The 22,873-nt window shown below is 45.5% G+C and overlaps 1 protein-coding gene across 1 annotated transcript in view; it reads left to right on the top strand.

The window, feature by feature from the left end:
* Positions 1–22,873, top strand: part of htatsf1 (HIV-1 Tat specific factor 1) — a 41,115-nt gene that overhangs the window by 6,572 nt on the left and 11,670 nt on the right. Inside the window, exons 3-8 of the mRNA XM_069902278.1 lie at positions 4,538–4,585; positions 12,221–12,375; positions 16,682–16,845; positions 17,513–17,612; positions 19,814–19,903; positions 20,493–20,630. Coding sequence (XP_069758379.1) covers positions 4,538–4,585; positions 12,221–12,375; positions 16,682–16,845; positions 17,513–17,612; positions 19,814–19,903; positions 20,493–20,630 — 695 coding nt within the window. The remainder of the gene's footprint in view (positions 1–4,537; positions 4,586–12,220; positions 12,376–16,681; positions 16,846–17,512; positions 17,613–19,813; positions 19,904–20,492; positions 20,631–22,873) is intronic.

Below are 22,873 nucleotides of genomic sequence, written 5' to 3'. Positions count from 1 at the left end.
CCCCTCTGGGCACCCCTCTCCCCCCCCCCTCTGGGCACCCCTCTCCCCCCCCCCTCTGGGCACCCCTCTCCCCCCCCCCTCTGGGCACCCCTCTCCCCCCCCCCTCTGGGCACCCCTCTCCCCCCCCCCTCTGGGCACCCCTCTCCCCCCCCCCCCTCTGGGCACCCCTCTCCCCCCCCCCTCTGGGCACCCCTCTCCCCCCCCCCTCTGGGCACCCCTCTCCCCCCCCCCTCTGGGCACCCCTCTCCCCCCCCCCTCTGGGCACCCCTCTCCCCCCCCCCTCTGGGCACCCCTCTCCCCCCCCCCTCTGGGCACCCTCTCCCCCCCCCCTCTGGGCACCCCTCTCCCCCCCCCCTCTGGGCACCCCTCTCCCCCCCCCCTCTGGGCACCCCTCTCCCCCCCCCCTCTGGGCACCCCTCTCCCCCCCCCCTCTGGGCACCCCTCTCCCCCCCCCCTCTGGGCACCCCTCTCCCCCCCCCCTCTGGGCACCCCTCTCCCCCCCCCCCTCTGGGCACCCCTCTCCCCCCCCCCTCTGGGCACCCCTCTCCCCCCCCCCTCTGGGCACCCCTCTCCCCCCCCCCCTCTGGGCACCCCTCTCCCCCCCCCCCTCTGGGCACCCCTCTCCCCCCCCCCTCTGGGCACCCCTCTCCCCCCCCCCCTCTGGGCACCCCTCTCCCCCCCCCCTCTGGGCACCCCTCTCCCCCCCCCCTCTGGGCACCCCTCTCCCCCCCCCCTCTGGGCACCCCTCTCCCCCCCCCCTCTGGGCACCCCTCTCCCCCCCCCCTCTGGGCACCCCTCTCCCCCCCCCCTCTGGGCACCCCTCTCCCCCCCCTGGCACCCCTCTCCCCCCCCCTCTGGGCACCCCTCTCCCCCCCCCTCTGGGCACCCCTCTCCCCCCCCCTCTGGGCACCCCTCTCCCCCCCCTCTGGGCACCCCTCTCCCCCCCCTCTGGGCACCCCTCTCCCCCCCCTCTGGGCACCCCTCTCCCCCCCCTCTGGGCACCCCTCTCCCCCCCCTCTGGGCACCCCTCTCCCCCCCCTCTGGGCACCCCTCTCCCCCCCCTCTGGGCACCCCTCTCCCCCCCCTCTGGGCACCCCTCTCCCCCCCTCTGGGCACCCCTCTCCCCCCCTCTGGGCACCCCTCTCCCCCCCCTCTGGGCACCCCTCTCCCCCCCTCTGGGCACCCCTCTCCCCCCCCTCTGGGCACCCCTCTCCCCCCCCTCTGGGCACCCCTCTCCCCCCCCTCTGGGCACCCCTCTCCCCCCCCTCTGGGCACCCCTCTCCCCCCCCTCTGGGCACCCCTCTCCCCCCCCTCTGGGCACCCCTCTCCCCCCCCTCTGGGCACCCCTCTCCCCCCCCTCTGGGCACCCCTCTCCCCCCCCTCTGGGCACCCCTCTCCCCCCCTCTGGGCACCCTCTCCCCCCCCTCTGGGCACCCCTCTCCCCCCCCCCTGGGCACCCCTCTCCCCCCCCCTGGGCACCCCTCTCCCCCCCCCTGGGCACCCCTCTCCCCCCCCCCTGGGCACCCCTCTCCCCCCCCCCTGGGCACCCCTCTCCCCCCCCCCTGGGCACCCCTCTCCCCCCCCCCTGGGCACCCCTCTCCCCCCCCCCTGGGCACCCCTCTCCCCCCCCCCTGGGCACCCCTCTCCCCCCCCCCTGGGCACCCCTCTCCCCCCCCCCTGGGCACCCCTCTCCCCCCCCCCTGGGCACCCCTCTCCCCCCCCCCTGGGCACCCCTCTCCCCCCCCCCTGGGCACCCCTCTCCCCCCCCCCTGGGCACCCCTCTCCCCCCCCCCTGGGCACCCCTCTCCCCCCCCCTGGGCACCCCTCTCCCCCCCCCCTGGGCACCCCTCTCCCCCCCCCCGGGCACCCCTCTCCCCCCCCCCCTGGGCACCCCTCTCCCCCCCCTCTTCGGACTCCTGGCCTACATTTCCTCCTTTGTCCTATCCTCTAGTTTACCCTCTCATGCAATTTGACCAATGTAGTTCGTACATTTCTTTGAAAGATTTGAATCAATCTAAGACTGTGGCTTTGTTAGAGTAAGATGCTGTCTGACTCATTTGAAGAGGGAATGAAGTGTATTGATGAGGATAATGTGGTTGATTGAGGAAACATTATCGACAAGGTACTAAATGGATTCCAGGACTAGATGGAAAATTGGTTCCAAAGTAGTCTTCATAGTAGCTAGATGTGGAGGGTGATGATGATTGAAAGCTTGTGTCTATGAGTGTTCCAGAGAGCCTTCCTGCTTCATGTATTTGATAATGAAATCTGTGTAAATATAGGAGCAAGGTTACAGATGACTCAACATTTGATGGTGTGACAGTGAGGATGGTATTCCTGGATGACATGACAACATTTATGAGTTGGTAAGCTGAGCAGAGCACTGGCAGGAAGAATTTACTCCAAGTACCTTTCCAACTGTTTGAAATACTCAGTTCTTTAATAACTGGATCAACAGATGATGCTACCCATGCTCCCAGTTCTTTTGGGGGAGGGGGGGAAATATCCCCGTGCTCCTGATAAACAGCCAGTGTCGTGGAATATCCCCATGCCCGTGATAAACACCCGGTGTGGTGGAATATCCCCATGCCCGTGATAAACACCCGGTGTGGTGGAATATCCCCATGCCCGTGATAAACACCCGATGTGGTGGAATATCCCCGAGATAAACACCCGGTGTGGTGGAATATCCCCGTGCCCGTGATAAACACCCGATGTGGTGGAATATCCCCGTGCCCGTGATAAACACCCGGTGTGGTGGAATATCCCCGTGCCCGTGATAAACACCCGGTGTGGTGGAATATCCCCGTGCCCGTGATAAACACCCGGTGTGGTGGAATATCCTCGTGCTCCTGATAAACAGCCAGGGTGGTGAAATGACCCCGTGCCCATGATAAACAGCCGCTGTGCTGGAATGACCCCGTGCCCATGATAAACACCCGGTGTGGTGGAATATCCCCGTGCCCGTGATAAACACCCGGTGTGGTGGATTATCCTCGTGCCCGTGATAAACACCCGGTGTGGTGGAATATCCTCGTGCTCCTGATCAACAGCCAGGGTGGTGAAATGACCCCGTGCCCATGATAAACAGCCGCTGTGCTGGAATGACCCCGTGCCCCTGATAAACAGCAGCTGTGGTGAAATATCCCCGTGCTCCTGATAAACACCCGGTGTGGTGGAATATTACCGTGCCCGTGATAAACAGCCACTGTGCTGGAATATCCCCGTGCCCATGATAAACACCTGGTGTGGTGGAATATCCCCATGCCCCTGATAAACAGCCGGTGTGGTGGAATATCCCCATGCCCATGATAAACACCCAGTGTGGTGGAATATCCCCATGTCCCTGATAAACAGCCGATGTGGTGTAATATCCCCATGAACATGATAAACAGCCGCTGTGCTGGAATGACCCCGTGCCCATGATAAACACCCGGTGTGGTGGAATGACCCCGTGCCCCTGATAAACAGCAGCTGTGGTGGAATATCCCCGTGCTCCTGATAAACAGCCAGGGTGGTGGAATATCCCCGTGCCCGTGATAAACAGCCACTGTGCTGGAATATCCCCGTGCCCATGATAAACACCCGGTGTGGTGGAATATCTCCATGCCCCTGATAAACAGCCGGTGTGGTGGAATATCCCCATGCCCCTTTTAACACCCGTCGGGGGAAAAATGGCATGCAAGATACTTGCCTTCTTTTGCTGGGGAGAGAACTGCGAGGACATGAGCAACTTCTTCTGGTTGGGAATGACGTGATTGCACAGCAGAGTTGATTTACCAAGATGTCTGAGCTGGACTTTCAGTTGCAAAGGGACAGACAAGGCTCTTTTTTTTTTGCCTGGGGAGAACTGTTTGAGGCAAAGATAGGATAGATGGGAAGAATTTTTTTCCTGTGGCAGACAGGTTTAAAGTTTAGACTCAAAATCCAAATGGTGAAGCTTTGAGGTCGGAGGTCAGGGATCAAAGATTTGAGGAGTTTTGAAAAGGATTTTCAAGTGAGTAGAAGTGTGGGAGACAAGGATCCCTGGAAATGAGGAGGGAGCACCAGCGCAGGGGCTCCAGTGAGTGGGAAAGGAACACTGGCAAATTTTGTACCTTTGTTGTCTAAAAACCACTCCCTTTTCATACAAGATGCAAGAAGCTAGCGATTTGACCATGGATGCAGATTTAATTCAGCAGAATTAGAAATAATTTTATAATTTTTACTAGATCACATTTGGTCTAAAAGAGCAGTAATGTGAAATACAGAAAATGTTGGAATCTTAATCGGCATTGCTGTTCTTATTGCCATTTTTGGTGACACTGCCTCTCATTATTTGATTGACCAAACATTCAATTACTGCATAGTTTGTACTTCTCTCCCCACAACTTCTATATTAACACACTCAGCTGAGTATGCTCTATGTGTCCTGCAGCCCTGAACCATGTCATGCCAATCTGTTAAACAGATAAACAGCTGCTGTGCTGGAATATACAGTTTAATAAAGTCAGAATATTAAAAGATTTAACAGCATAGGTAACTATTTCTCTTAAAGGTTGGATTGACGTTGAAGAACAGAAGAACACAAGTGTGTACATCAGTGGTAAGTGCTGGTTTAAAAAAAAAATTTTTGACATACAGTGTGGTAACATGCCCTTCTGGCCCATGAGCCTGTGCCACTCAAATACACCAATTAACCTATAAACCCTATACATTTTAGGATGGTTGGAGGAAACCCATGCAGACGTGGGGAGGAGTACAAAGTCCTAACAAATAGTGGCATATTGTAACCTGGGTCTCTGGTCCTGTAATAGTTTGGCATAAACTGTGCCATATCAGTAAAATGGATGATGCCGAGTTTTTTGTTTCTGGCATATTCTGGCTCAACTGCTAAGTCCCCACTCCCTGTGAACTGGAATATGGCCCAGTGAACAAAGTATTACTTGAAACACACCCCAATGAACAGCAGGCATTTTCTGATTTGACTGGGTATCCATCACTGTACAGGTCTTTCAGCTCATGACATTGTATGGACCTATGTAAGCTCACTCTAGAACAATCTAAATTTTCCCTACCTCACACCCATAAACCCTCAATTTTTCTTGCATTCGTGGTCCTGTCTAAATCTTTTAAATGTCCTAATGTAACAGCTCCCATCACTACCCCCAGCAATGTATTCCAGGCAACCACTACTCTCTGTAAAACAAATTTTAAAATTGCATCAGATATCTCTCCTAAACTTTATTTTACTCACCTTAAACAGTTATCCTCTGGTATTTGCTCTTGTCGTCCCAGAAAAAAGATGCTGGCTGTCCAGCCTATTACCAGCCTATTAATACCCTTCATAATCTTACACACCTATTAAGTCACTGCCTATCTTTTGTCATGCCAAAAAGAAAAGGCCTGTCAAACTTGCTTCATAGTTTTGGGAACTTTTAATATGGAGAAATATCTATTGTGGTTGATGCTTAGGGTTTATGCTGAGAGTAACAGCTAAGATAAAAAAGAACTAGTTTGTATCACATCTATTGTATGAAAATTAAGAGCTGTATTTGGCTTTGTGGTGGAGAAAATATTGCCACGGAAGAGCACTGCCTGATTACAGGTGGAAAACTGAAAATCTGATCTCGATGACACTGATAAATGTACAAAAATTAAGATGTTTACAAAGATTTCTAAAATGTTATAACAAATTTTAGAACAGGTGAAAGGAAATTTAAAATTGCTTCCAGCTAAACCAGTGACCTGTACCTGAAGTCATTTCCTGCATACGGAGAGACATGAAGAACTTGGTCAAATGGCTGCCTAATTTTGTGTGTAAATGCAACCCCATTTCCAAAATAATATGCACAAAGAATACACTGCCTCTTGGTGCCCAAAGCTCAATCCAATCCTGATCTTGGATATTGTCTGCGTGGAGTTTCCTCATTCTCCCTGCGAGTGCTTGGGTTTCCTCCCATGTCTATTTGGACTTTAGTAAAGAGTCTGGAAAAACAACCAACTGAAAAACCTCACAAAGATAAGCGTATACAGAGCCGTTGTCATACCCACACTCCTGTTCGGCTCCGAATCATAGGTCCTCTACCGGCATCACCTACGGCTCCTAGAACGCTTCCACCAGCGTTGTCTCCGCTCCATCCTCAACATTCATTGGAGCGCCTTCATCCCTAACGTCGAAGTACTCGAGATGGCAGAGGCCGACAGCATCGAGTCCACGCTGCTGAAGATCCAGCTGCGCTGGGTAGGTCACGTCTCCAGAATGGAGGACCATCGCCTTCCCAAGATCGTGTTATATGGCGAGCTCTCCACTGGCCACCGTGACAGAGGTGCACCAAAGAAGAGGTACAAGGACTGCCTAAATAAATCTCTTGGTGCCTGCCACATTGACCACCGCCAGTGGGCTGATATCGCCTCAAACCGTGCATCTTGGCGCCTCACAGTTTGGCGGGCAGCAACCTCCATTGAAGAAGACCCCAGAGCCCACCTCACTGACAAAAGACAAGGGAGGAAAAACCCAACCCCAACCAACCAATTATCCCTTGCAACCACTGCAACCGTGTCTGCCTGTCCCGCATCGGACTTGTCAGCCACAAACGAGCCTGCAGTTGACGTGGACATTTACTCCCTCCATAAATCTTCGTCCGCGAAGCCAAGCCAAAGAAAGCTTTTGACAAAGTTCCCCACAGGAGGTTAGGAAAAAAGGTGGAGGCATTAGGTATAAATAAGGAGGTAGTGAAATGGATTCAGCAGTGGTTGGATGGAAGGTGTCAGAGAGTAGTGGTAGATAATTGTTTGTCCAATTGGAGGCCGGTGACTAGTGGAGTTCCTCAGGGTTCGGTCCTGGGTCCACTATTATTTGTTATATATATTAATGATCTGGATGTAGGGGTAGAGAATTTGATAAGCAAGTTTGCGGATGACACAATGATTGGTGGTGTTGTGGACAGTGAGGTAGATTACTGTAGATTAAAAGGTGATTTAGGAAGGCTGGAGGTGTGGGCTGAGAAATGGCTGATGGAATTTAATACAGATAAATGTGAGGTGCTGCATTTTGGAAAGGCAAATTTAAATAGGTCATATACATTGAATGGTAGACAATTGAGGAGTGCAGAGCAACAAAGGGATTTAGGAGTTATGGTAAATAGTACCCTCAAACCTGATACTCAGGTAGATGGTGTGGTGAAGAAGGCATTTGGAATGTTGGCCTTCATAAATCGGAGTATTGAATTCAAGAGGTTGTGATGAAATTGTATAAGGCATTGGTGAGGCCAAATTTGGAGTACTGTGTACAGTTTTGGTCACCAAATTATAGGAAAGATATAAACAAAATAGAGAGAGTGCAGAGAAGGTTCACGAGAATGTTGACAGGATTTCAGGGTCTGAGTTACAGGGAAAGGTTGTGCAGACTGAGGCTTTTTTCTCTGGAGCGTAGATTGAGAGGGGACTTGATAGAGGTGTTTAAGATTTTAAAAGGGACAGACAGAGTAAATGTGGATAGGCTTTTTCAATTAAGAAAGGGGGAGATTCAAACTAGAGGACATGGTTTAAGATTGAAGGGGGAAAATTATAAGGGGAACATGAGGGGAAATTTCTTTACGCAGAGGGTGGTGGGGATGTGGAATTAGCTTCCGGCAGACATGATCGAGGCGGGATCATTGGTTACATTTAAGGAAAGACTGGATCGTTACATGGATACGAGGGGACTAGAGGGGTATGGAGCGGGTGCTGGTCAGTGGGACTAGGAGGTTGGGGATTTGCTACGGCATGGACTAGTAGGGCCGAACTGGCCTGTTCTGTGCTGTAAATGGTTATATGGTTATATTCCCTAAACTTCCCCTTGTGTCAGTGACTGCTGGAATCTGGGTGACAGGAACAAAATGTGCGAAGAATTAAGAATGGGGTGAATGGAGGAATAAAGGAATTGGGCTGCATGGCTGACTTAGTGGTTAGCACAACACTATTACAGCAGCAGCGATCGGGGCCTGGCTTTCATTTCAGGCCGTACTGTCTGTAAGGAATTTATACATTTTCCCCATATCTGTGTGGGTTTTCCCCAGGGACTTCGGTTTGGAAATGTACCGGGGGTGTAGGTTAATTGGGCAGAATAGGCTTGTGGACTGAAATGGTCTGTTGCCATGCTTATGTAATTTTTTTTTAAATTAGAAAGTAAATTGGGTAGTTGATGGTCTGTCTAGACTTGGTGGACCAAATGGCTTGATTCCAGAATTTCACAAAATATGAAGGGCTGTGTAAATTGTGAAGTGGCAGCTAGTGCAGATCTGGACACCAGTCCCTGGATTTTCATGGCACATGAATGGTCCATGGTGATGGAGAATACTGCTGCTATGCAGCTTGGTGCTTGGAAGCCATCTTAGTGCCCTGCCTGTCTTCCAGGCCAACTGCGACCTGAAATATTACAATCCTTGCCCACCATCCCCACACTGACTCGCCCGGTCTTCTCATTAGTGCAACATACAGAAGTGCTGGAGAAACTCAGCTGGTCACACAGCATTGATAGGAAGTAAAAGATAGCCAAGATTTCGGGTCTGAGCCCTTCCTCAAGGTATGTGCATAAAGCAGGCAATTAATGTTTTCACATTCACAACTCCATCTTTAGGAAGAATTTTGAGCACAACGCAGAGGAAGAGATCTTTTTCTTTCCAGTGCCTGCTTGTTTTTGTTGATACCTCATGAAAGTCCCAGACTTGAATCATTGGTTACTCTATTAATGGTGTGTGACGTGCTGAGTTTCTTCAGCACATTTGTGAAAGAGACAAATTATTTCACAACTCCAGGGCAGCATGGTTGGTGTAGCAATTAGTGCAACGGTGTTACAACACCAGTGATCAGGACCGGGGTTCGATCCCACGCTGTCTGTAAGGAGTTTGTATGTTCTCCCTGTGTCTATGCAGGTTTTCCCCGGAGGCTCTGGTTTCCTCCCACTGTTCAAAAGCGTGGTGGGGGGGGGGGGGGTGTAGGGGTGGGGGAGTTGGAGGTCAATTGGGCTCATGGGCTGAAAGGTCCTGTTACCATGCTGTATGTCTAAATTAAAAATAAATTAATAATTTAAGGGTATTTTCTATTTAATGTGGAAATCATAAAATCTTGGGCAGACACAGCTTGGTGATGTTGACTGTGGATTTTAGCTTTTATTTTTCACTTGCACAGTTAAATTTCAGGCCTGCCAACTGGATTTGCTGTGGGAATCAACAGCAAAATGGGAGCTTTCCATGCTTTCCTCGCATTTTAACTGGGAATCTGGTTTTGATTCCTGTGCCAGGTTGGAGCTGACCAAAAATTCACAACCCCATTCATCTGAATGTGTATTGCAGGGTAGAAAGGTCATAAGAAGTCACAGAAAAACTGAATGCTGGGTTCTTGAGGGAGCAATGAGACTCTGAAAGGTCTCAGCAGGAGAGAGAGATGGTCAGTCAGTGTTTCTGGTCAGGAACCTTGTCGAGACTAAATTAGGAAGGGGAGATAGCAATATAAAAGGGGTGAGGCAAAGAGACAATGGGATACCGAACAAAGGAAAATGGGTGGGGTGGAGAAACAGGTAATGGAGGAAAGCAGGGAGTAGGTGTTTGGGAGAAAATAAAGTAGGAGCAGGTAAAGGATGTTTAGAAACATTGAAAAGATCAGGGTTTTGTACTTGTGTAACAACAGTGTTGCAGACCCAGGAGAGCAAGGACAGTGTTCCTCCGCTGGGTCCTAATGCCCAGTCATAATATCAAAGGCCCCATACAGGTTAGACTGCCAGGTAAAAGGGATGACTTTTTAACATCATGAAAGGGATAAAGAGTAGATCAGTGGTTTTCAAGCTTTTTCTTTCCACTCACATACCACCTTAAGTAATCCCTATCCCATAGGTGCTCTCATTAGTAAGGGATTTCTTAAGGTAGTATGTGAGTGAAAAGAAAAAGTTTCAAAACCACAGTTTAATTGTACCTAATTGACTTGTTATGTGCACGATTTCATAACTCCAAAGGAGAAATTCAGAGTTCTGCAGAAGAGGACAAAATGATTAATTAGGAAAGGTAAAAGAGATTGTGAGGGGAAGCTGGCAGGGAACATAAAAAAATGACTGTAAAAGTTTTTATAGATATGTTAAGAGAAAGAAGTTGGTTAAGAAAAATGTGGGTCCGTTGCGGACAGAAACGGGTGAGTTAATCATGGGGAGCAAAGGTATGGTAGACTGTCTGAATGATTACTTTAGTTCTGTCTTCACCAAGGAGGACATAACTAATCTTTAGGAAATTGTTGCAGATCGGGAACCTAATGTGAGGGACGGTATAAAGGAAATAATTGTAAATCGAGAGGTTGTATTAGTTAAATTGCAATAGTGGATGCATTAGTGATAATTTTTCAAACCTCCTTAGATACTGGATTAGTTCCTGAGGATTGGAGTGTGGCCAATGAAATCCCACTCTTTAAGAAGGGAGAGAGAGAGAAACTACAGACCAGTTAGCCTGACATCGGTTGTAGGGAAGGTGCTAGAATCAGTTATGAGAGATGCAATCGTAGTACATCTGGAGAGTAGTGGTATCATCGGACAGAGTCAGCATGGTTTTGTGAAGGGAAAATCGTGTCTGATGAATCTAATAGAGTTTTTTGAGGATGTAACCAGTAGAGTGGATGGGGGGGGTTGAAATCAGTGGATGTGGTATATCTGGACTTTAGTAAGGCATTTGATAAGGATCCGCACAGAAGACTAGCATACAAACTTAAAAAGCATGGTATAGGAGGTATGGTATTAAGGTAGATGGAGAGTTGATGGACAGGAAGCAAAGAGTAGGTATAAATGGGTTCTTTTCGGAATGGCAGCCACTGACTTGTGAGGTACTGCAGAGCTCCGTGGTGGGCCACTGTTGTTTACAATATATATCAATGATTTAAATGTGGGAATAGATAGCAATATCTCAAAATTTGCAGACGACACCAAATTGGATAGCGGGGTTGGCTGTGTAGAGGATGCTAGGAGTGTGCAGAGTGATTTGGACAAGTTAGGCCAGTTGGCCAAGACGTGGCAGATGCAATGTAATGTGGATAAATGCGAGGTTATCCACCTTGGAGTTAAGAACAGGAAAGTGGACTATTATATAAATGGTATCTGTTGAGGAAAAGGGGAGATGCAGAGAGACTTGGGTGTTGCTGTGCATCAATCAATGAAAGTGGGCGTTCAGGTGCAGCAGGCAGTGAGGAGGGCGAGTGGTATGTTGGTGTTCACAGTCAGAGGATATGAGTACAGGAGTACAGAGATCCTCCTGCAGCTGTACAGGGCCTTGGTGAGACCACATCTAGAATACTGCATGCAGTTTTGGTCTGAGGAAGGACATCCTCGCTAAGAAGGGGGTGCAAATTCACTAGAATGATACTAGGGATGGAAGGACTTGCATATGAAGAAAGGTTGGATGAACTAGGCTTGTATTCTCTGGAATTTAGAAGATTGAGGGGGGATCTTATAGAAACATAAAATTTGTAAGGGATTAGACAGACTGGACGCAGGTAGGTTGTTTCCAAAGCTGAGAAAAACCAGAACTAGGGGTCACAGTTTAAGGATAGGGGAAAGTTTTTTAGGACTGAGATGAGGAAAATTTCTTCTCTCAGAGGGTGGTAGATCTGTCAAATTCTTTGCTGCAGGAAGTAGATGATGTCGGTTCCTTGTCAATATCCAAGAGTAGGTTAGACTTGGCCCTTGTGGCTGAGGGGATCAAGGGGTATGGGGAGAAGGCAGGATCATATTGAATGGCGGTGTAGGCTTGAAGGGCCAAATAGCCTACGCCTGCACCTATTTTTCTGTTTCTATGAAATGGGCCAATGACAATTTTTCTCAAGCAAAATATTTTGGTAACAATTGGGTTTAGAGCAGTGATTCTCAACCTTCCCTTCCCACTCACAGATCACCTTAAGCAATCCCTTACTAATCACAGAGCACTGATGGCATAGGGATTACTTAAAGTGGTATGTGAGTGGAAAGAAAAAGCTTGAAAACACTGGAGTGGATGATTTCCATATTTTCCTCCCTACCTTGGCAATGCCTTGTAGTTAGGTTTGAAATATGCCATTGATAACGTTCTCCAAAATGTTGATATAGTTGAAACTGATGGGATTACGTTTTTTTAGAAATAGCCATGTGAAGATGCTAGATTTTTTATTTTCAATCTAATGTCATGGATGGGAAATGTTTCTATTCAAAGTATGTTTAAACATGTCTGGTTTGATATTTCCCAATTTGTAGGATTACCTCCAGACATTACACCTGATGAATTTGTGGAGCTGATGTCAAAGTTTGGAATCATCATGCAAAATCCTGAAACGCAGGAATATAAAGTTAAATTATACAAGGACAAAGAAGGAAATCTGAAGGGAGATGGGCTCTGCTCCTACCTGAAGGTACAAAACAGTACCATCATTAGTTAAAAAGTTGATTTATTATTGCGTGTACCTGCCACATTCCAAGTTTTCAAAATGCATAAATTATGCTGAATCCTAATTGCGAATTATTGGCATATTTCAAACTACAAGAGCGACTAAATTTAGCACTTTTAACATTTATGAGATTAATATTTTAACAAGGCAAATAGTATTCTAAAGAAATAAAACTCTATTGGTGACCAGTTGGCAAGAATTGAATGTAATTGGCATCCTTAAATCTGTGGACCTAATTTACATTAAATGAGTACTGGGAAAATCTGTCTTGCTATTTTCACCTACAGAGAGCTCTTTAGCACGACATTTGAAAGACAAGTTGGTTTCCTCTTGGGAACATATACACCCAGCTATATATACTACACCCTGATTACTTTTGCCCTTTATGCTCTCTGAGGTGTTAGCCTACTAATCTATAGTCAAGTGTGGAGTGAGTAAAATGTTCCTCCTTTTTAAATAGAATTTAGATATACAGCACGATAACAGAGTATTTCGGCCCACGAGCATATGCCGCCCAATTGACCTACAACCCCCAGTACATTTTGAATGGTGGGAAGAAACTGGAGCCACCGGGAAAATCCCATATAGCCACAGGGAGAGTGTACAAACTCCTTATATAAAGCCTGGGATTTTAACTCCAGTCCCAATCGCTATGCTAAATGTGCTGCCCAAATAATAGGAAGAGTGATGCCACAATCTTCATTCCCAGTTATAAACCCTTTGTTTCAGAGTCACTGACCCTTTGGCATCTGTAATTACCAACTACAGGAGCCACAATATCTGAAGTCCACACAGTAAATGCCAGTGACAGAAAAAGTTTACTCAAAACACCCACGTGATATTTAAACAGTCCCGATGCCCTTTCGGGTTCCCAAAACCTGTCCCTTGAGCTCTGGCTGCCCATCACCATTCCCAGAGTCTTTCGGATACCAAACAGCATCCAGGGTAGCTCGTCAAGCCAATTACAACCCTGAAGTCGTGCTTTCAATGCAGCCTTAAGATGCTGTTGGAAACGCTCCACCAAGCCATTTGCCTTAGGATGGTAGGCAGTAGGATGGTGCAACTGACTACTGCAGAACCTGCTCTGGGCTGACCATAAGATGGAAGTAAATTGCGCACTCCTGTCAGAAGTTCTATGCGTTGGAACTCCAAACTGCAATCCAAGATGTAATGAAAGCCTGCATGCTGGACTCTATCACTGAATTCCATGGGCACTGCCTCGGGCCAATGCATCAACATATCCACCATTGTGAACAGATACTTCACACTTTTACAAACTGGCAGAGGACCCACAATGTCCACATGTACATGTTGTAATTGTCGGTGAGCAAGAGGGAACTGTTGCACCTTGGCCAGTTACAAGGTTGATTAGCTCAGAACGGCAGGAGGTGGGCCTTCACTGTATGGGCAGGCTCTGATAAACCAGTCACTGACCCAGAACAGGCAGCTGCTGACTCTTGTTCTATTCTGCTGACAAAGGAAAAATAAATATGAGTTATAAAAATGTTAGAACTCCGTCGGGGTCACCAATTTTGGCATCTGTAATTACCAACTACAGGAGCCACAATAACTGAAGTCAACACAGTAAAAGTTTACTCAGAACACCCATGTGATATTTAAACAGTCCCAATGCCCTTCCGGGTTCCTAAAACCCACTCCTTGAGCTCTGGCTGCCCATCACAATTTCCATAGTCTTGATGGGCAGATTCCTGGAAGTTCCACCTGCAGCCTGCGTTCTTGCAGGCGTGTGCTTCAATGCAGCGACACTGACTCCACAGCAGCATTACCACCCCGCACCTGTCCCTGCCAATTCTGCCCACTAACTTGTGCGGAGCGATCTGCGACAACCCTGTCTTTTCTCCCTGGCAACTCTCTGACTTGGAAATGCTTTACAATCTCAAGGGCAGGGTAGAAGACGTTCATCAACACTCACACTTAAAATATTGATTCTTAGATCCAAACAAAAAAATATTACGAATTAGGTGAGAGATCACATGTTTTAGCTTGGCAATTAAAAGGAGAGCAAGCCTTGAGAGCAATTAATGCAATACAACAGGATGATAATAATGTGACATTTAAATCTCAAGAAATAAATGAAACTTTTAGAAATTTTATGAAAAATTATATACTTGGGAATCATTACAAGATGATACTAATATAGATAATTATTTGTCACAAATAGTATTACCTAGATTAACTGAATTAGATAAGGATAAGCTTGATAGATCATTTACTGTTTGAGAAGTTAAAGAAGCACTGATAATAAATCTCCAGGAGAGGATGGTTTTCCTGTGGAATTTTACAAATAATTTAAAGACTTGATAAATCCTTTGTTTATACAAGTAATAGAATAAGTTTCTTGTTCACATGTTCTTCCAGAGACTTTTTCCACAGCTATAATCATAGTTATTCATTAAAAAAGAGAAATTCATTAAAACCAGCTTCATAGAGAATATATTTTGTTGTTGAATATTGATTATAAAATTATAGTGAGGATATTAGCAAATAGAATTAATAAATATAGATCAAACTGGTTTTGTTAAAAATAGGCTATCTTCTGAATATGTCGCAAGATTAAGAATAATTCATTTAACACAAAAAAAAGAGGAGATTTAAGTGTAATAGTACCATTAGATGCAGAAAAGGCTTTTGATAGATTTGAATGGGTTTTTTTGTTTCAAGTTTTAGGCAAATTTGATTTTGGATCTAATTTTATAAATTGGATTAAAGCGTTTTATAAAAATCCTAAAGCTAAAATTATAACTAATAGGAAGATATCTCAATCATTTAACTTAACCAGATTGAGTAGGCAAGGATGTCCTTTATCTCCGGCTTTGTATTGGCTATAGAAGCTCTTGTGCGAATGATACGTGCAGATAAGCAGTTAAATAGCTTTAGAGTAAATCAAGTGGATGATGTTTTAGTATATTTGATTTAACCACAGATGTCACCCCCATGCCACCTTGGTGTCATCCTAACCAGTTTCCTTTGTCTTATCATTCCCTCCTTCACCTTCGCTGGACTTTAACTTCGTTCTGATAAAGAGTCTTCAGTTTGAAAAGTTAACTTTCCCTTTCCTCAGATATTTCCAGCATTTTCAGTTTTAAAAAGTTGACTTCAAAGTTGTATGTCTATCTGGTTAATCAAAAACATTAGATTATTTCCCAACTTGATTCATTGGTCCATTTCCTTTGGAGTTCTAAAACCATGCACATAATGAGTCATTTAGGTACGATTGAAACAACAGTTTTCAAACTTTTTCTTTCCACCCACATACCACCTTAAGCAATCCCTTACTAATCACAGAACCCTTCTGGCATAGGGAATACTTAACGTGGTATGTGAGTGGAAAGAGAAAGGTTGAGAACCACTGTTCTAGTGCATGAAGCACTAAAGGTTAGCATGCAGGGCCAACAGGTATCAGGTATGGGAAGAGAAGTAAGAGTTTTGCAAGGTGATACTGCACACAGATTTGATCACCTTCCTGAAGTAAGGGTATAGCAGCATTGGATGCCATCCAAAGGAGATTCACCAGATTCATTGCTTGAAAGAGAGGGATGTCCTATCAAGAGACATGAGACAATTTGGGTCTGCATTTCTTGGAGTTCAGAAAAATTAGATTAGGACTGAGATGTTTTCACTCATAGGAGAGTCACAAACAAGGAGGCATTGAAACAATTGGGGACCAGTCACATTAAATTTTCTCTCTCTGAAAACAGTGAATCTCTGGAACTCTCTCCCCTAAGATTGGTCAAGGCGCGATCATTTAGATTTGTTATTGTTGTCACGAGCCTCAGGACACAGTGTGTCATTCAGAGTGAGCGAGGGGTTGCTATTCTTGAATGTTACTTTGCAGAAAGAGAAAGGAAGGGACAGCAAATCTCTCAGAGACAGCAAGTGATAGAGGATCTCACTGCCACTGCTTCTGGACGCTGAACTTGAGCCTCCATACCTAGCTGCCTGCTCTCCTTTGCACCATCTTGACCCTGGTCTCCATTTTCCCAAAGCCATTAGTGACTGCAGCCAGGAATCTGCCTTATCCAGCACCACACCACCTGATTTGCTGACAAGTTAATCGATCTTTCCAATCAGAGTTCTATAGGTATATTTTAGTTGGAGACAGAAAAATGTTTGAAAAATTTGAAAATTGAAGGTCATGAGGAACTGGAATTGAAGTTGATCATATTCAGTGGCAGGGCAGGTTTGAGGGGCCCACTCCTCCTGTTATACATCTTCCTTGATAAAAGGGTTTTTTCTGTTTGTCTTCCAGAAAGAATCCATTGACCTTGCAGTCAGATTTTTGGATGAAACTGAAGTGAGAGGATACAAGCTGCATGTGGAAGTTGCCAAGTTTGAAATGAAAGGAAACTTTGATGCCAGCAAAAAGAAGAAGAAAAGCAAAGATTATAAGAAGAAATTGCTCCTGCAAAAAAAGTAACTTAACATTAAGTTATTTTGAATCCTTCATTTCATGTACCATCTGGGATGCTCAGTGTTATCAACTTACTTGAGGCTTGAAAGAAAACCGCATTTGCCATTATTTTCTGATCAGTTAGAGTATTGGCATAACCTGCATCTAATAAGGGACACTTGAATTTGTTTGAAGAACGTATTCCGGCAGGTTCTTTTGAGAATGAGCTGAAATTACAAGTTGCCAAGTCACAGGGAGGCTTTGCAACCAGTTTCCTGCTGACTAACATCACTCAGCAGTGAATTCAGATGTCAACAGTTGTGATGGAGGGTTTTCAACCTGAAACATTCACCATTTAGCTTTCCATAAATGCTGCCTGACCTCTTGTGATCTCTCCAACATTTTCTGTTTTTATTTTTGATTTTCGCCTCTGGAGATCTGAAGAGGTTAATAACAGTTCCAACAGCAAAATAATTAAAATGTTCACTTTCTTAGAAAGGGCCATTCAATTTGCAATGGACAGATGATTGGAGATTTACCAGTGAATATATAGCTCATTTGTGGCCTGGATGAGTCTGTATTTAAATCATTTTCAACGGATACAATACTTGACATGTTAGTAAGCTTTAAAATTATGCTCAGATTTTTGTTTACAAAACCAATCCTTATTGTTAAAATTCTAATTGTAAGGCAGCTGGACTGGCGACCGGAGAAGAAAGCTGGCCAATCACGATTTCGTCACGAAAGAGTTGTGATCCTTAAGAAAATGTTTCATCCCAAGGATTTTGAGGTGCGTTGATGCACAGATGGCTCTGGTCGTTTATACTTTTGTGTAATTGTTCACTGTGTTGCTTTGGAACTTTTTCAATGAATATGGTCAGAACAAATTTCTTCACTTTAATCCAATTATTTGAATGATTGGATTGTTCAATGTAACAATTTAACATCTGCAAATCAGCAAGAGAGAGTGTTTAAATATCCTGAACAGCTATTTTTTCATGACATTTCAGATAGACGTTGTCAGTTGGGATCAGAGTTGGTCTTCCACTATCGTTAACGAGTTTCAAATTTCTACACATAAAGGTTTTTCTCCAAGGTTTCAAACTTTTTCTTTTCACTCACACATCACCTTAAATAATCCCTGTGTCATAGGTGCTCTGTGATTGGTAAGGGATTACTTAAAATGGTATGTGAGTGGGGGAAAAAAGGATGAGAACCACTGCTCAATTGTTAATGAAATATTTTTCTTGAGAAAAATTGTCATTGGCCCATTTCCTTTGGAGTTATAAAACTGTGCACATAACGAGTCCATTAGGGACGATTAAAACAGTGCGTTTCAATTTTTTTCTTTCCACCCACATACCACCTTAAGCAGTCCCTTACTAATCACACAGCACTTATAGCATAGGGAATACTGGTATGAGTATAAAGAAAAAAGTTGAAAACCACTGATCTAAAGGAATATATATCTTTTGAAGACTTCCTTTAAAGCATCAGCAAATCTACTCCTTTCAAATTCTGGAAACAATATATAATTGGATTTTTAAAATTTATTAGATCTATTATTATTTCACTTGAATTTTGGGAAATCCTGTTGGAGGTACAAACTTTTATTTCCTTGGGCTAACTTGCATGCTTGTCTTCTAAAACACTAACATGAACTAGAATCAATACAGCACAGAAAGCCTTGCACGTTCCTTGATTCTTTTCACATTGACCAACGTTTTTCTTTAACTTGATTTGTTTTTGAAAACCTTAGTTGAATCTGTCACCTACTAAAATAGTGAAGTCCACTTATTTCCCTTACAACCTCATTTCTTATGCAGATTACTTTAAATCCAATAGTTGTTGACTCAGGAAGAAGTTGTTTCTTTATCAACACTCTTTGTGATCTTTGAAAAGTGGCAGCACTGCCGGAGCTGTAGTGACGGCAGTGCCACCACTGGTACAGACCAGGGAGAGCAGAGATATTGTGTTGATTTGAAGGCATTAACCATCCAGTCTTAATGCTGGCAGCTCCGTGCAGGCATTAAACAGCCTGTTAGAGCAGCCATCTGTGTTTGTAGGTGAAATGCTGTTACCGTGAGGTCTGCTCAGGATGAGATGTGCTCAGCAATAGCTTCAAGGGGTTGCAGACTCTGGGGAGCAGCAGACTAGCACAGGGCACCAGAAACAGTAAGAACATTCCACCCTGTTGAGAAGGAAAAGCATGGGAGATGGCCCCATGGGAAGGTGACCACGGCAGTAGGCTAGCAAGGGGCTCAGTGGTGAGGGGCCCTAAAGAGAAGATGACCACGGCAGCAGGCCAAGCAAGGGGCTCAGCGGCTGAGGGACCGTAAAGGGAAGGTGACCATGGCAGCAGGACAGCAAGGGGCTCTGCGATGAGGGACCATAAAGGGAAGGTGACCATGGCAGCAGGCCAGCAAGGGGCTCAGTGGTGAGGGACCACCATATACCGAAGGCTGTTGATGACTTAAAATTTTTTAAATATTTGTCTGAATTTTTTTTAAATAATTTATATGGCACGGTAACAGGCCCTTTTGGCCCAAGTGCCCGTCCTATCCGATTGATCAACAACTCTGGTACGTTTTTTGAACAGTGGGAAGAAACCGGAGCCCTCTGGGAAAACCCACGCAGACATGGGGAGAACATACAAACTCCTTACAGACAGTGTAGGATACAAACCCTGGACCTGATCACTGGGGGGCTGTAACAACATTGTGCCAACTCCTGCAGTAACTGTGCTGCCTCATCTGTTCATTCCAGTTGTCAAACCCAAAAATATGTGGAACACGCATAAATGTTGAGCAGAGAGTAGTTCTAGGTCGGGATTGGTCTCATCAGGCTTTCTGAATCTCCACTCAGTATGATATTGATTGTGCAGAGATGGGGAGAAGTATCCAGTAGTAAATCTACAGTAGTAGTACTCTACAGCATCACCCCACACTTCCATAATGTGCCAAATATATTTTGTATTTCAACCTTTTATAGGCTGATCCAATGATTTTGAATGAGATCCAAGAAGACCTTAGACTGGAATGTGAAAAATTTGGTCAAGTCAAGAAAGTACTTCTATTTGATGTGAGTATTTTTGTTCTTCCAAAAGTTCATCTGCTCTATATGTAATGAATCCTCTGTTTTCTCCTTTTAAAAAAGCATCAGAGCAGAAGTCAATACATGGGATGATCAAGATCACTTTCATCTATTGATGACTATAGTAGGAATGTTGCTTAAATAGGGCTCAGAGTTATTGAGGACCTTTTCCATCCAGCACACAAAATCCTTGACTCATTGCCATGAAGGAGGCGATACAGGAGCATCAAAATCAGGACTGTCAAGCTGGGAAAGTTTCTTCCCGCAGGCTGTGAGTGGTGAACAGTGTCATGCAACTGAGTAAATCCCAAAATATTTGTTTATTTTAAATTATATCAAAATGTATATACGTGATTATGTGTGTGTACCATGACTGAAGAAAAGTAGTTTAGTCTGGTTGTATATGAAAACTTGCATTTTAAGTTCAAATTTATTATGTAGTCAGATAATAAAATAACTTAAAATGCAAGTGTTTTAATTCTGGATCTGTTGGAATTTCCAGGATCATCCTGAGGGTGTGGCCTCTGTTGCATTTAAAATGCAAGTGTTTTAATTCTGGATCTGTTGGAATTTCCAGAGACATCCTGAGGGTGTGGCCTCTGTTGCATTTAAAGAACCAGAAGAAGCTGATCAGTGCATATTGGTCCTTAATGGAAGATGGTTTGGTGGACGACAGATAACTGCTGAGATATGGGATGGCGTTGTAGATTACCAGGTATGACAAGCAGAACAAATTGAATTGACCTTGATATGTATTCTGTCCTATTAGTAGGACAGCACATTTAAAAAAAAAATAATCAGATAGGTATGTGAAGCCTGTGGCTTCACTCAATAAGATCATACACCTTGGGTTCACCTGTTGTCCTCCATCTGGGCCAACCATCTGTCCTTGCCTTTGTTCCCAACAGTCTCCAGATGTAGCATATTAGCCTTCTTCATCCCTGCCTGCTGCCCTGTCATCCCACCACTGGTCACTACACTTGCTGTGATTTTTCCTGATCTGCTTATCCCTCGCCTCCCAGCCCTGCCTGTCCCCAGGCACTTTAGCCTCAATTGTAGGAGGGGCAGCACCTCGTCCATCCCCATCATGCAGGGTGAGGCAGCTATTCATGTGTACCCTCTCCAACATTCCACAGTGCATTTGCTGCTCATGGTCACTACACAGTGAGACCTGGCACAGGTTAGGTGAAGTGCAGAGCCCCTGTGCTCTGTCTGCAGAGTTCCTCATTCCATATTACTTCAACTCCCCTAACTACACCATTTTTGCCTATACTGCCCTGGACACTCAGCTCGGACCCCCATATCCAGCTGCCTACTTCCCATCATGCCTCCTCCACCTCACTCAAATTCCTGGAAGCTGCTGCCTCCTTCGGTTCACCACTTTTGCTTCACCCTTCATCAAGTTACAGCCACTTCTCCACCTGGTGAAAGCATCAAGTAGAGCTGTGGGCATGATCTTGTCATTTCCATTTCCTTGCTCACTTTTCCACTGATTTGCATCCTGATGTAGCCTGGACCACCTTCTGTCAACCAGTATAGGACAATACTGATCCCTGCAGTTCACCACTGCTCACAGGTCTCCAATCTGAAAACTGTCCCTCCTCTATCATTCTCTGCCTCTTTGCACTTTGCTCGTCCATGTTGTTCATTGCCCTGCCCCCAATTCTCAGTCTCTCAAAAATGCTTGTCACATTTGTGAGATATGATCTCCCACTAATAAAGACATGCTGGCTATCCCTGATCCTTCTTAAATAAGGGCACAGTGTTATCTCTCCTCCAGTCTTCTAGTACTTTCCCTGTGGTTAATGAAGATGAAAAAATTTCTGCAAGCATTCCAGTGATCATATAATTCCATGTCCATGTCCTGTAACTCCTCACACAGATTAGCATGCTGATCGTTGCGAGGACCCACTATCTCCTCACTTATCATTTGTTCTTCATATACTCACAGAATCTTTTAACATTCTCCTTTTCAGGGATATCTCTTCTCACCTTTGCTCCCTCCTAATTTCCTCCTTGAGTATTCCCACGTCCTGTATACACCTCAAGGTGCTCTCTTGATTCCAACTGTTAATACCTCACATGGAATGGTGCAGCTCAGGAACAGGTCCTTGGCCCACATATCTACACGGGTCATCTCTTCTGTACCTTTTCCAAAGCCACCACACCCTTCCTGTAATGGGGCGACCAGGATTGCACACGGAATTCCAAATGCAGCCTAACCCAAAGTTTGGTAGAGCTGCAGTATGACCTCCTTGCCCATCCATACACTTTTACTACCCTATCTGTGTGGCCACTTTAAAGGAGCTGCAGGCCTGAACATCATTTGCTTTGAAGCATCCTGCAATTAATGATATAAATTCCTCTCATATTTAACATCCTAGTGTGCAATACCTGTACTTGTCTGAATTAAACTCCATTTGCCATTTTCTACCCATAACTAACTGATCAATAGCCTATTGTATTTAATAACCCTCTACACTGTTGTGATGAGGCAACAAGTTTGAAGGGTTCTAAGAGAGACAATCCTGCACACCTGTTAGTATCAAATTGTAAACTTTATTTACAAGCAGGGTGGGGGGACGTGCATCAAGACATGCACATATGCAAAGTAGTTACGCACAAATCCTGCACATCGGATACAATTAATTACTAATGATCACGACTCCCATTAGGGTTAAACAATCGGTACCTGCCACCCCTTCTCCAATACACAGGCGCAGCACACTGATTAGCAAAAAAAAGACAAATTAACTACTATCTACAACAAACGAGACATGACAGTTTCTTCCGGGTGTGTGGTGCAGTAGCCCCTGCCCTTTCCCAAGACACACACTTTACAATGGATCCTGCAATGTCACCCACGGCTCGCAACCTGGATGGTGCTCAGGGATGGTTGCAAAGGGAAAGAGAAAGTGAAATAGCCCACGTGCTGGGTTTTTATCCTGCAGCTGGCTA

This window comes from Narcine bancroftii, chromosome 11 (genome assembly GCF_036971445.1).
Source record: "Narcine bancroftii isolate sNarBan1 chromosome 11, sNarBan1.hap1, whole genome shotgun sequence".
NCBI classification, from domain to species: Eukaryota; Metazoa; Chordata; class Chondrichthyes; order Torpediniformes; family Narcinidae; genus Narcine; species Narcine bancroftii.
Note: the sequence above shows the minus strand (reverse complement) of the source record. Positions and strands in the feature narration are given on the sequence as shown.